Source organism: Juglans microcarpa x Juglans regia, chromosome 2S (assembly GCF_004785595.1).
Source record: "Juglans microcarpa x Juglans regia isolate MS1-56 chromosome 2S, Jm3101_v1.0, whole genome shotgun sequence".
NCBI lineage: Eukaryota > Viridiplantae > Streptophyta > Magnoliopsida > Fagales > Juglandaceae > Juglans > Juglans microcarpa x Juglans regia.
The window spans coordinates 4,282,326-4,294,469 of NC_054597.1; the positions used below are offsets into that span (position 1 = coordinate 4,282,326).

General features: G+C 33.9%; 2 protein-coding genes across 4 annotated transcripts in view; one reads left to right on the forward strand and one right to left on the reverse strand.

Annotated features, from left to right (window-relative positions):
• LOC121252306 (E3 ubiquitin-protein ligase At3g02290-like) overlaps positions 1–12,144 on the forward strand; it is a 34,936-nt gene that overhangs the window by 2,404 nt on the left and 20,388 nt on the right. The window contains exons 4-5 of one of the 2 annotated variants that reach the window (XM_041151902.1): positions 737–846; positions 1,126–1,523. The exons of the other annotated variant lie outside the window; for it this stretch is intronic. Coding sequence (XP_041007836.1) covers positions 737–846; positions 1,126–1,152 — 137 coding nt within the window. The 3' untranslated portion in view covers positions 1,153–1,523. Of the gene's footprint in view, positions 1–736; positions 847–1,125; positions 1,524–12,144 lie in introns of those variants that run through there. 2 annotated transcript variants of the gene reach the window in all.
• LOC121252298 (truncated transcription factor CAULIFLOWER A-like) overlaps positions 2,736–12,144 on the reverse strand; it is a 37,897-nt gene continuing 28,488 nt past the window's right edge. Inside the window, exons 2-8 of one of the 2 annotated variants that reach the window (XM_041151887.1) lie at positions 6,194–6,275; positions 5,657–5,727; positions 4,801–4,900; positions 4,556–4,597; positions 3,493–3,534; positions 3,326–3,420; positions 2,736–3,153 (exon numbers count right to left, since the gene is read on the reverse strand). In XM_041151887.1, coding sequence (XP_041007821.1) covers positions 3,012–3,153; positions 3,326–3,420; positions 3,493–3,534; positions 4,556–4,597; positions 4,801–4,900; positions 5,657–5,727; positions 6,194–6,275 — 574 coding nt within the window. In that variant the 3' untranslated portion in view covers positions 2,736–3,011. The remainder of the gene's footprint in view (positions 3,154–3,325; positions 3,421–3,492; positions 3,535–4,555; positions 4,598–4,800; positions 4,901–5,656; positions 5,728–6,193; positions 6,276–12,144) is intronic. The other variant, XM_041151886.1, reaches the window with a different exon arrangement.

Here is a 12,144-nt window from a genome sequence, read left to right on the forward strand (position 1 = left end):
GAGGGAACTCATAGTGAGGGATCAAATTCAGGATGTTTGAATCTACAGCTCATCCCAAGCCTACCTTTTATCAGTAGGCTGCACCCTGATGGGTCTTAATTTATTTTGATATTTGCGTTCGGATTGTGGAAAACCTATACTTATGGTATCTTTCCTGTTAACACAGAGACGTCCTAAAATATGCTAACGCTAGATTGGGTTTTTTTTTTTTCCCATTTTCTTGTACACCTTTCTGCAGAACCAGATGTTTGTGGGGTTCACCAGTTTTTGAGATTAAATAAAGTCACGTTTACTTTTCAAAAAAGTATCCATGTTCTCTCAAACAATATTTAGAATTGGCAAAGTCAGAATTTCTTCAGCAGCCTGACCAAAAAGGGTAAATTTCTGTGACCTGGAAACTGAGGCATACTGAATGAACGGTTTCATGCAGTTTACATCTCTATTAACAATTTTCATCTTTTCACTTAATTGGGCTTCAAGGATGGAGGCAAAGATTTGTTGATTGCAAAGAAATATCAATACGAGTGCTACCTTTTTTTATAAGTTCAATACAGAGTTCTGCCTTAGCAGACAGAGGGCATATAAGCCAATCTGGAAATCCTAAGCAACGTTTTGTGGATTTGTGCTTGTTATATTCAACAGGCCAATTATCTTTGAAAATGTACTCTTATGAAGATCATCTTTTGATGTATAAAATTTCATGGTCTTAACTTTTAAACTTATATTTGGTGCGCAGAATATACTCAAGAGAACCCAAAGATAATGACCAAGTGCTGTCATCATTTTCACCTGGGTTGCATTTATGAATGGATGGAGAGAAGTGTAAGCTGTCCAGTTTGTGGCAAGGTACAAGTACAACTTCTTCTCTTTGTTTGTCCATTACATTCATAGATACATAGTTATACATATGTACGTACGTACGTACATACATATATGCATGCATACACATCACTAAGAGCCAAAAATGAGAGAGACAGAGACAAAATAGATGGTGATTTGTGGCCATAAACTGTAATTTCCCAAAAAAAAAAAATTATTTGTCCTGGAAAAATGGAAATGAAACAAATTATGTTGCCTGAATCTCAATTCATTCTGACTTGCCATTTATTGGATCGGCTTCATTAGGTGATGGTATTCGATGAAACAACATGATCTTGATTGAAAGGTCTGCGTTGTGGAGGAAGCAAGCAGTACAACGAGAGGAAACCAAAAAGTGTACTCATTGTGAATACTGCACACTGAAGTGTTTGTTGTCCATGGTAAATATAACAAATTGTTTTCATATCCTTTGTTGTGAGCACATTCTGTTCCAAATGTTGATGGATCCCCCCTGTTTATAGTTGGGAAAAACACTTGCAAGTATAGTTGAAATACGGCGTATTTTCATAAAATAACATTGTACAGTCTTGTGAATGGACCATGGAGAGGTGAAACGTTTGGACTCCCGCCGGTTGTATAGTTTGTGTACTTTGTTACATTGCATTGTTGGTTCTATCAATTAGCTTGGATAGGGATTGGCTTCATTTTTATAATTATTATTATTTCTCTCGGCCATAAGGATCATTGGCTTTATTATTTTTTTAGGAGTTGGCCCAAGAGGTGAAGGCCTTGGTTTTGGGGTATCACTCCCTTCAAAGTCCTGGGCTCAACACCTCATAGGTACAAACAATCTTTTGGGGTCACATCTTTGGTGAAAAGTCAGCGATTTAACTAATTCTGTGTAGGAAAATTTTTGAGAGTGCGGTGTACGGGATCGAGATTTACTCTGCAGGGGTGGTCCGAAGGGCTCCGCCTTGGAGAGGTTTCCTGACATAAAATAAATAATAATAATAATTAAAAAAAACCTTGCACAAGGCTATTAGGGACGTTCAAATCTGTTTGTGTTATCATTGTGCGCATAGGAGGGGTGATCAGAAGAGAGAGAGGCCTTGGAAGTATGAGTAGTGAGGAAAAGAAGTGAACCTATTATTGGGCATGCTAGCTTATTACATCTTTGCTGCTTTCTCTCTAGTTCAGAAACTAATTTGGGACGTAAAGAAGTAACTAATGGAGATTTATCTTCCAAGGATGATGACACTGTTAAATTCCAAACAGAAGTGTCAAATTACATTTCCCAATATTCATTAATAGGATACCTGCTAGCTATATATATATATATGGAACGCACTGCAAACACATGCAGAAAGTATCGAACGATCGATGGCTGTGTAACCTACAGATAATGAAGAAAAAACCTTCAATGCGGATGTTAGAAGAATCGAATCAAGTTCCTTAAGAATTTGAAGCCATTAAAAAGAAGCTCAGAGAGAGATATGAGATGTATCTAAATCCTAAGATGTATCCGTTATTTTCGAAAATTGGAATGCCATTTTTTTAATGCAAGTACTAGAAAACCAACACAACGAGTCTGGCGCGCTGCATTCCATCTCCTACCTCGCTGGACTTCTTCGACATTTTTTAGAACTTCTAGTATGCTGCTACGCTTTTCGAGGAAGAAAAAATAAAGTCTAAAATTAACGGAGTAAATATCCAATGAACCTTTCATGTTGCCATGAAGAAATCGTAGGAAAATCTAAATATTCTAGTTGATTCGACACCGCCTAATTATAACAATCCAAAGAACTTCTAGTGGTCTAGCTGTAATTTGTTTGGGACAACTTCCAAAAAAAGGTCGGTTGTGACCATGTTAATTAGATTAAGAACAAAGCATGCATGGTTGAGGTGCAGCTTATATATATATATATATATATGCAAAGTACGTAGCAAATACTGTCAAAATTATTTATTCAGTCCATGGCTAGCATGCTTGGTAGCCACGCTCATATGTAGTACTTTGAGCTCTTAGGCTTAAAACTATAATTTGTTGATTCGAAAGGGTGAAGTCGAGATCTCGAAATACTTCTCAATTTCTGAAACAGAGAGATGGGGTTGAAGCGGGGAACAACGTCATAATATTGAACTTTTCAAGCAATGCTAGAACTGTCATGTGTTCCACTTCCAAAGCTGGCCAATTATGGGGTGGCTCGCGAAGAGTCTCTATAACCATTCATGACATGGTGAAGCATCCAAGGTGGCATGAGGGTAGTGGCCGTACGTCTAGGCTGAGTCTGATCTCCAGCATCTTCATCCATTGCCGTTGCCTGGAAAGTCCCTCTGCATAATTTATTTAAGAAAATCTACATATTAGATCAGCTAATAATTAAGAGTTGTTGAATAATGAGAGATCAAACTAGCCTAATTAATGTGGCCTGCGCGGAGGTTGCTCCAACCCATTACCACAGCCGTGCTAGCTAGCTGTTTGAGAGAGCTATGAAAGAGAGAGTACCCGATTGTTAAAGGTGGAAGTGCTAGCGTCGATGGTGGTGGCTGCTCTCGGCCATGTGCATGCTCGCTTAGTACTGTCTTTCCATTTTCCTTGAGCTATTTTTCATAAAAATAAATGTTTATAAACATGCGGCGGCCATAATCCTAGATCAGAGTAGATTAATTTACCTGTTTAACTAGCAATTTGTTTTGCTCCTGCAAGGCTTTTTCCTGTCACGCACAAACGGTCACAACGTACTAGGTCAGCTTACATCAAGAACAAACTAAGGCTGGCTGCATTTGGTTCTAAAACTCAGTTGAGCTCTGTCTAATTTTAAATTGAGTCTAACATTCAAATACACAACTCTCAAATTACTAAACTCATCTCAACTTAAAACTTTCTTTACATGTGAGACCCACAACCTTTTTCAACTTAACACATCTTTATATGTGGGACCCACAATCTTTTTCAACTTTTCATGAAAAATATTAAACTCATCTTAACATCCAAACATACTTTAAACTCAGTTTAGATGAGCCTCACATATCTCCCTCCATTTCTCAACTCACTACCGTTCATAAAGAGCTAAACTCAATTGAGCTCATGTCAACATCCAAACGCAATTTAAATAGAAAAATTATATATACTACGCTATCATTCTATTCTTATTTCGTTATGATGAGATGACACTATCCATTCATCTTTGAAATATTTAAAAAAGAAAAAAAGTCAATAAATGATCCAGCAGCGATGAAAAGTACCACAATTATATAGTGAAATAGGAGTATAGTATATAACAATATATGCTCGTCCAAATATATATATATATATATATATATATATATATATATATATGCCTAGCTTGCAAAATGCTAAAAAGAGTACTTATGCTACAAGTATGGGCACAAACAAAAGTAAATTAGACAAGGACCACTCACAGTTTTATTACTGTTCGACCCATTGTTCCCCTTTTACTATGATTTTCCCATTAATTAATAAATATAGTTGCTGTTGAAGTTCTATTATGTACATTTCATGGCCTACCCATATTATATAGAATTGGATTAAGCCCGAACTAGCAACAATATGCATTCCCTTAAAATCTCTAGTTTTTCCCAGCACGCACGGTAATCATAGATCACTTCTAATTTTGAGTATTAAAAACTTTACATTTCAATCCAAACAATACATACACATGACATGATACATATAATATGTGTGTGTGTGTGTGTGTGTAACCATGATCTTTACCTTCTTCTGCAGCTCCATAATAGATTCATCGATAAGTTTGTTCTGCATAAGCCAAATTGATGTCATATGTTTTTTTGATAGAAAAACCAACTTCATTGAAGATAAACAAGATTAATACAGACATTTATCAAGCCAAAGAGCTTGTCATATGTTGAGTACCTATAAATCTAAATCAATCGATCAAGTTTGCAAGTTTGATCTTGAAATGATGCCATGCATAAAGACTCAAAAGCAGCTATGTTCACCTTTCTTGTTCGTATGCGCTTCAGACCTAGATCAAGCTGTTGCTCAATATTACGGAGCTCCCTTATACTTAAGGGATCCAGATCTCCTCCCAAGAAGTTCCTGCATCACTCAATTTATAAGATGTCTCATGATGATCAAGACCCTCTTGATTGTTGGCCAATACCTTCCGCAAATCAGATGCATATATGTAATCAAATGGATTTAGCAATTTATGTGCCTGCAGGCCCTAGTACTGTATGTGTATTTGTATGATGCCCAGCATTTGATTAAACCAACATAACAGACTAACTTTGCGAAAATCCATTGGACTTAAAAGCATTCTTCCGGTCATTACATATATATATATATATATATATATATATTAAGTACATTTTTTGATGTAGCTAGAAAATCGACTCTCCTTGAAATAATTAATTCATTGTGGTAAGATATCATAATTTCTGGTGAACCCTTTTGCTGTAAAATCGACTCCAAGTGTACCGCTAGTTTATTTTCAATTTTTTTTTTTAATTTTTTCTTTTCACATTTTTTTAATATATTTAAATATTTTTAAAAAATAAAAAAAATATACCAATACATTTAAAATCACTTTCTTAATCATTAAATAAAAAAATAAAAAAATATATTAAAATGGAGAGCGGTACACTTGAGCGGTAGTATTTCTCTTCTCTAAATTAAAATGGAGAGTAGACTTCGGACTGCAAAGTAGTATTTCTCTTCTCTAAATTATTCTCATACGAAGGCATTAGTTGCCGACTCTTCATGCATGATCGTGACTGCTATGCTAGCTAGGGGCGATTGTTTTTGTACATTCGATAGATTATATGCTACGGAAACTGATCAGCTGATCATTACCTTATGTTCCTTTGTAAAACTTCATTTCTAGCAAAAAGCCTGGGGACCTGATCCAGATACCTGCAGCTTCCCTGGACAGTATTCGAATTAGGGATATATAAATCACTGCCTATAACAAACAATAACAATATTGCGGCAAAAGATCGGGGTCAGTTTGATGGATCACAGAGCTAGCTGCCCACCAGAGCATTAATAATTTAATAAAGCTCTTATACATATATGTACACTTCAGACACTAAAATGTAAAATTAGTGGCCAGTAGTTGTATAACGCAAATTTCAAACACATGCAATATTATGATGAGATGTCAACTTGAATACATAAGCAAAACATTACTTGACGAAAAATTAGAAAACAAAAACCCGAAAAAAGCCACATGGAAGATCTTGGGTTGAATAGACTCAAAAATATATTAGTTAATACCATACATACATATATATATATATATATATATATGTATAAGCAATGCATCATGTTGTCTTGTTTAAATTAGGACATATATATTTCGCATATATATTAATGGCCATGCATGCGTACCTGTGGTTCAGAATCATGAGTTGCGACAAGCGACCGTTCAGCATGTGAATACCTTTCATATCGTTCCAGGATCCTCTCCATGCTGTCAAAAAACAATGTGTTAAGTTTAAATAGATAATAGCTAGCCTTTTAAGATCAGCTAGTTAGAAGATTGTTGAGGATCCCTTTTGTCCAATTTGTCATAGAGAGGAAGAATCTGGAATGCATGTGCTATGGGAGTGTTCTGCAGCTAATGATGTCTGGGCAAATGGTTTAAGTGAGGTTCAAAAGTGCAAAAGGGAAGGAGGTGATTTTTTGTTGCTATGGGAGAAGTTGATGGGAGCCCTTGAGAAAGTAAAACTAGAAGAGTTAGCTGTCCAGTTTAGAAAAGTTTGGTTGAGAAGGAACACTTTTGTTTTTGAAAAAAGACTCACTTGTCCAAAAAAATTGTTATCAATAGCAATTGAGACCCTGGAGGACTTTAAATAGGCAAACAAAAGGCAAAGAACAGAAGCTCAGCAGGTTGTAAATACAGTTAATAAGGCAAGTTGGGTTAGACCTGTAGCAGAGTTTGTAAAGGTGAATTGAGATGGATCTTTGGATATGAAGAAGAGGAGATCAATGGGGATGAGAATGATTATTAGAGATGAGAATAGAGAGGCATTGCTTGCAGATTGTGACAGTAGGATGAATGTGCAAACAATTGAAGTAGCAGAATGTCAAGCTTTGTGGAAGGCATTGCAGGTATGCAGTGAACTCAATATTCAGAAAGCTATATTTGAAGGAGATGCAAAGGCAATCATAATGGTTGTGAAGTGTGAAGAAGAAAATATGTCTTACTTTGGTCCTTAATTGATGACGTTAGGAATGTATTGAAGAGTATGAAGGATTGGTTTTTACAGTTTGATTATAGAGAAAAGAACACTGTTGCTCATAATTAATTTGGCAAAAGCTGCCTTAAACTTAGTTGAGGAAAAAGTTTGGATTGAAGAAGTTCCAGATTTCATTGTAATAGTCTGGAAAATGATAGAAGATGTATGCAAGAAAGTCATATATGAAATACTGAGGTTTTATTCAAAAAAAAAAAAAAAATCAGCTAGTTAGAACATTAAAAATAAATACACCGCATGATACTTAATTATAATAAACAACTCAAAATAGCTGCTGAAAATGTTTAGAGCTAGGTTGATGACCGACTAGGAAAGTATTCATATTAAGGTAAAGAGTTTAACTACTTTACATGCTAGTTAGGATTTTGATCACAGATCAGAGTAGCTATCAAGATTATAAGATGAGGTTCAAAATTAAAACTTGATTAAAAAAAAGTATATATATACAAGCTGTAACGTCCAAGTGAATAAACAATTAACATAATTAATTATAACTTTGATGTTATTTTTTAGACCTAGTTTTAAGTACTTATTGATCAACAGACCTCCATGAGTTTTCATATTTTATAACTTTTTAATTGCGAATAGCCTTCAATATATAACATTCTCAAAACTAATGCTAGTGACCTTTTTCTTTAATACTAATTACGTACTGTTGTGGCTTGATGAACTCATGACATGATCCCTTTTGTAACTATATATTTATAAATATGAAAAATACTTTAGTTACAAAGTGATTACATAAAAATAAACCTACAAATTGATGTGACTTGATGTGGTACGTCATATTGTAAAATTACTTTTATTATAAAGTAGATCTAACAGATTCTATGAAGCCACATCAGTTTGTAGGTCTATTTGTGCAATCTCTTTATGTCTGTAGCATTTCTCTTATAATATATATATGCTAATTACTATCATATATAAAAAGTCATTTGGACAAATTATCAATAATTTAGTAGTTAATTGTTTTTATCTATATATGCAGCCAGTTAATATTGTTTACATGAGTGGTAGTGAGCATAGGACCAATAGATGGAAGGTTATGGGTACGTAGTTGGAAAGAAAGGATGGAAGAGTAGTACTGTTGATGGTGCATGTAGATCATGATCCCAATTAAAGATATTAGTAGATCGAAGATCCAAATATGAGATTAGTGAATCATGTAAGGTGTAAATAGAATAGTAAAAGTCTAGATGAAATTATATTATTGGTACGTAGTAATAGTTAAACTCTAGAATAGTAAAATTCTAAGGGATTGTTTGGGAAGTTATGAGATGATAGACATTTAAAAACTTTTCATAATTTTCTTCTCAAATATTATTCAAATACAAAACACTCTTCAATTTCAAATTTTTAACTTTTTTTTATCTAATCCTTACCTAATCATTATAATTTTTTCAAACTTCCAAACCAAACACAAAAAATAATACAACCTTTTCAAAATAAAAATAATATTCAAAATTTTAACTTTATAATATTTTTATTCAAGTTTTTCTCCCTCATTTTCCAAAATTCAATAAAACATATTGATTCAAACTATTTTACTACTATTCACAAACCATTTCAATACTATTTACAGAATCTTCATCTCATCTCTTTATCCAAACATGCCCTAAATCTAGTAGATCAAACGAGATTCCTTCATGGGGGACTCCTGGTTTGACGATGCTGAATTGGCAGATTCCACATAGATAGCACTGGAGTACTTCAAGAAGGCATATCAACGCAAAAAGGATGGAAAAATTTGAAGATTGCTTGGATTTGGACATGATTATTGCACACATGTCGGTGTTAGTATTTTGACTACAACTTCGGCTATGGGTATCAAAATCACGTATATGATCCTAATTCAGAAAACTCTTTTTAGCACGAACGACATGGGCACTAAGGGTTCTACCGGCCGGGGCGGGGGGTGAAGTTTTCACCCTGGTCCCCGCCCTTAGGATGCGGGGGCGGGGTGGGGGGTGGATTTCCAATCCGCCCCGCCTCCGTCTACTTAAAAAAAATATTACATTTTACTTGGCTTAAAAATTATTTATAAGTCCAAAAGTAATTAAAAATACATTTTTAGATCCAAATTATAAATTTAAATTTTGTAAATATGACTATAATTTAAAAATTACGCAATTTTTAAATTTACTAGTGCATATTTTGTGTAAATTATAGTGTATTAATTTTTAAACCATGTAGTTTTTAAATTTGCCAATGAATATTTTGTAAACAAGTCTAACAAATTGTAATATATATCTATATATAGACAATTTGTAAAATATAAATATATATTTATATTTCCATATATAATATATATAAATGTAAGCAGTGGCGGGGCGGGATTGGGCCCTCCTCGCCACTCGCCCTCGTTAGGAGCCCTAGATGTGGGTTGGGGGGCTTCGCCTCAGCATGGCCAGAGTGGGGTTGCCCGCCCCGCCATGCGGGGGTGGGACAGACGGGTGCAGGGTGTGAGGCCTCGCTGCCCACCCCTAATGGTCACCATGCTAAGTCTGATAGTTCCTAGTTCGACCCATAAATCAGTCATTTTTCCTTTCAAACCGTCGATTTAAGTTATTTTTGTCTTTTATAGTAATATTTTTCTTTCACTTTTAGGGAGGCTTCGTTTGAACCATAAACTCATCTCAACTCATCATTACAACATTTTCAAATTCCAACACAAAATATAATAAACAATTCATCTTTTTCAAATCTCAAAATAATAATATTAAAAAATAATATTCTAACAATATTTTATCATCTCAACTCAACTCAACTCAACTCAATCTAACATCCAAACGCTGCCTTATTCTAGTTTGGGCTAGATCTTTTGTGAGACCCTTATTTTATTAAGTATTTTTTTTTACGCAATAATTGAGATTTTGCCTTTTAGGGCAAAATTCTTAAAATCTCGGATTTCCTTGGCTATTTTAGCTCAACTTGTGGGCTTCAAAACCAGTTTTTGAATTTTATAAATAAACCCTAATCTTAGAGTTTTCTCTTTGTTTTGCATCATTTCTCAATCTCAATCCCTAGTTTTTGTTGATTAACTAGCCATTAGGATAATTCTTATTCTTCCCTGCGTCAAGTCTTCTGGGATCTATTGTGTGACAAGATTGAGTGACTCACTCAATGAATTTACAAGATGATGCTTAAGTCTACAAAAATCAAAATGAAGCTAGGTTTGGATACAAAAACTATCTCATCCCATCTAATCATTACAAATTTTCTAAATTTTCATATAAAATATAATAAACAATTCAAGTTTTTCAAATTCTAAAACAATAATAATAATTATAATATTAAAAAATAATATTCTAACAATATTTTATTCAACTTTCAACTTTTATCTCAACTCATCTCATATCAACTCACTATTCAAACCTCCCTAAGAGAAATAATATATACAAGTTTCGCACAAACACATTATAAAAAAGTGGATCACACCATTAGCAAGTGTGAAAAACTCATTTTTTTCTTATAGGATCCACATTTTTACAAAAAATTTATATATTTAGAACTTATACATAAAATTACTCTTTTCAATACCGCGCTCAACTTCTCTTGGAATGTGCAGAAGGTTAATTAGAAAACAGTACATGATCTATTTGACTGAACATATAATCGTAGTTAGACTTGGATTTTTTATGTGACAGGCCAAGATCAGTATTATTGCTCCCAGAATTGTTAATTCACGGGTACGTATAACGTACGTAGTCGGTAGTAATTAGTCTCCAACCCTGAGCAATAATAAATGCTCTACGTACGTACTGCATGCGTTCTAATTAACCTCAGAATTGATCAGAATCGAAGCAGTTTTTACGACCTTTATCATGAATGACTCTTGAAAATATATCAAACCCGGCCAGGACCAAATTATTAGTAAGCCCATTGGATAGGCCGATACTAATATTTACTCGTGTTCGATCGAAGTTAAAAAAAAAAAAAAAAAGCTTGAAGCTCCTAAGAACAAAAAAACCTAACTAAGATTATAAATATATATATATATATATATATATATATATATATTGTGGAGCTTTTCTAACTTTGACAAAAAAAAAATAAAAAAACCATACAATGAATCAGTATATATACCTAGCTAGCTAGCTAGAACCAAAGACGTATATAAATATTCTAGCAGGTCAAGGCCGCTACCTTCATGCATGGTTTGATCGAAATGAAAAGAGATTATATATCCATGGGTTGAAGATCTTAATGGAGAATTTAAATAAACGTAAGAACTTTTCATAACAGCCGTTTCCATGAATAAAATCATTTAGAAGGCCTCCTCCTCCTTTGTGCACCACCCACATTGGTTACTAGCCAATATATACATACATACATACATACATACATACATATATATATATATATATATATACAGTAGGTTTTAAAACCGAGAACAAAAAAAGAGAGAAAAAACACCACGCCGGCCTCGTGACACAGCGCTCAAGGTGTGTATCTATATAGTAGTTTCTACTTGTAGTACTGCATATATATATATATATATATATATATAGTTAGTAATTAAAATGCATAAAATCCACTTCTTGTCTGACACAATAGATGCAATGTGGTGTCTGTGAAACATGCAATATGAGTCGTAGTACTGATCAGTATGAAAATAAAAGATCAATATTTAGTGGCCGCATAGTTCCTTCTTTATTTTTCTTAGGACATAATAATTCTCTCTTTTGAACTGAACTAAGGTTTGTATTGATAACTTATATAAGGTTTTTGTCTTGATAACTCAGGTTTTTTTTTTTATTCCTTCTTGGTAGCTGAGCGCCAGAAGAAATATATATAGAAAAAAAAATTAAAAAAAAAGATCAGACTTTATTATTAAGTTATATATATAGAACTCATTCAGCAGGCTGCAGTACTTTCAACTTTGTGCTCAAGAACACTACTAGGAAAAAGAAAGAGAGAAAGATCAACTAGCTTAATAATGTTAAAATACAACGTCTAGATCAATAATGTAATTTCGGATGATCTAAGTTGATGATATTAATCATGAATATGCAGGCCGCCATGAAAAACAAACGATACACATGATCCCTCGGGGATGACCTAGATTTGACAATTACATTG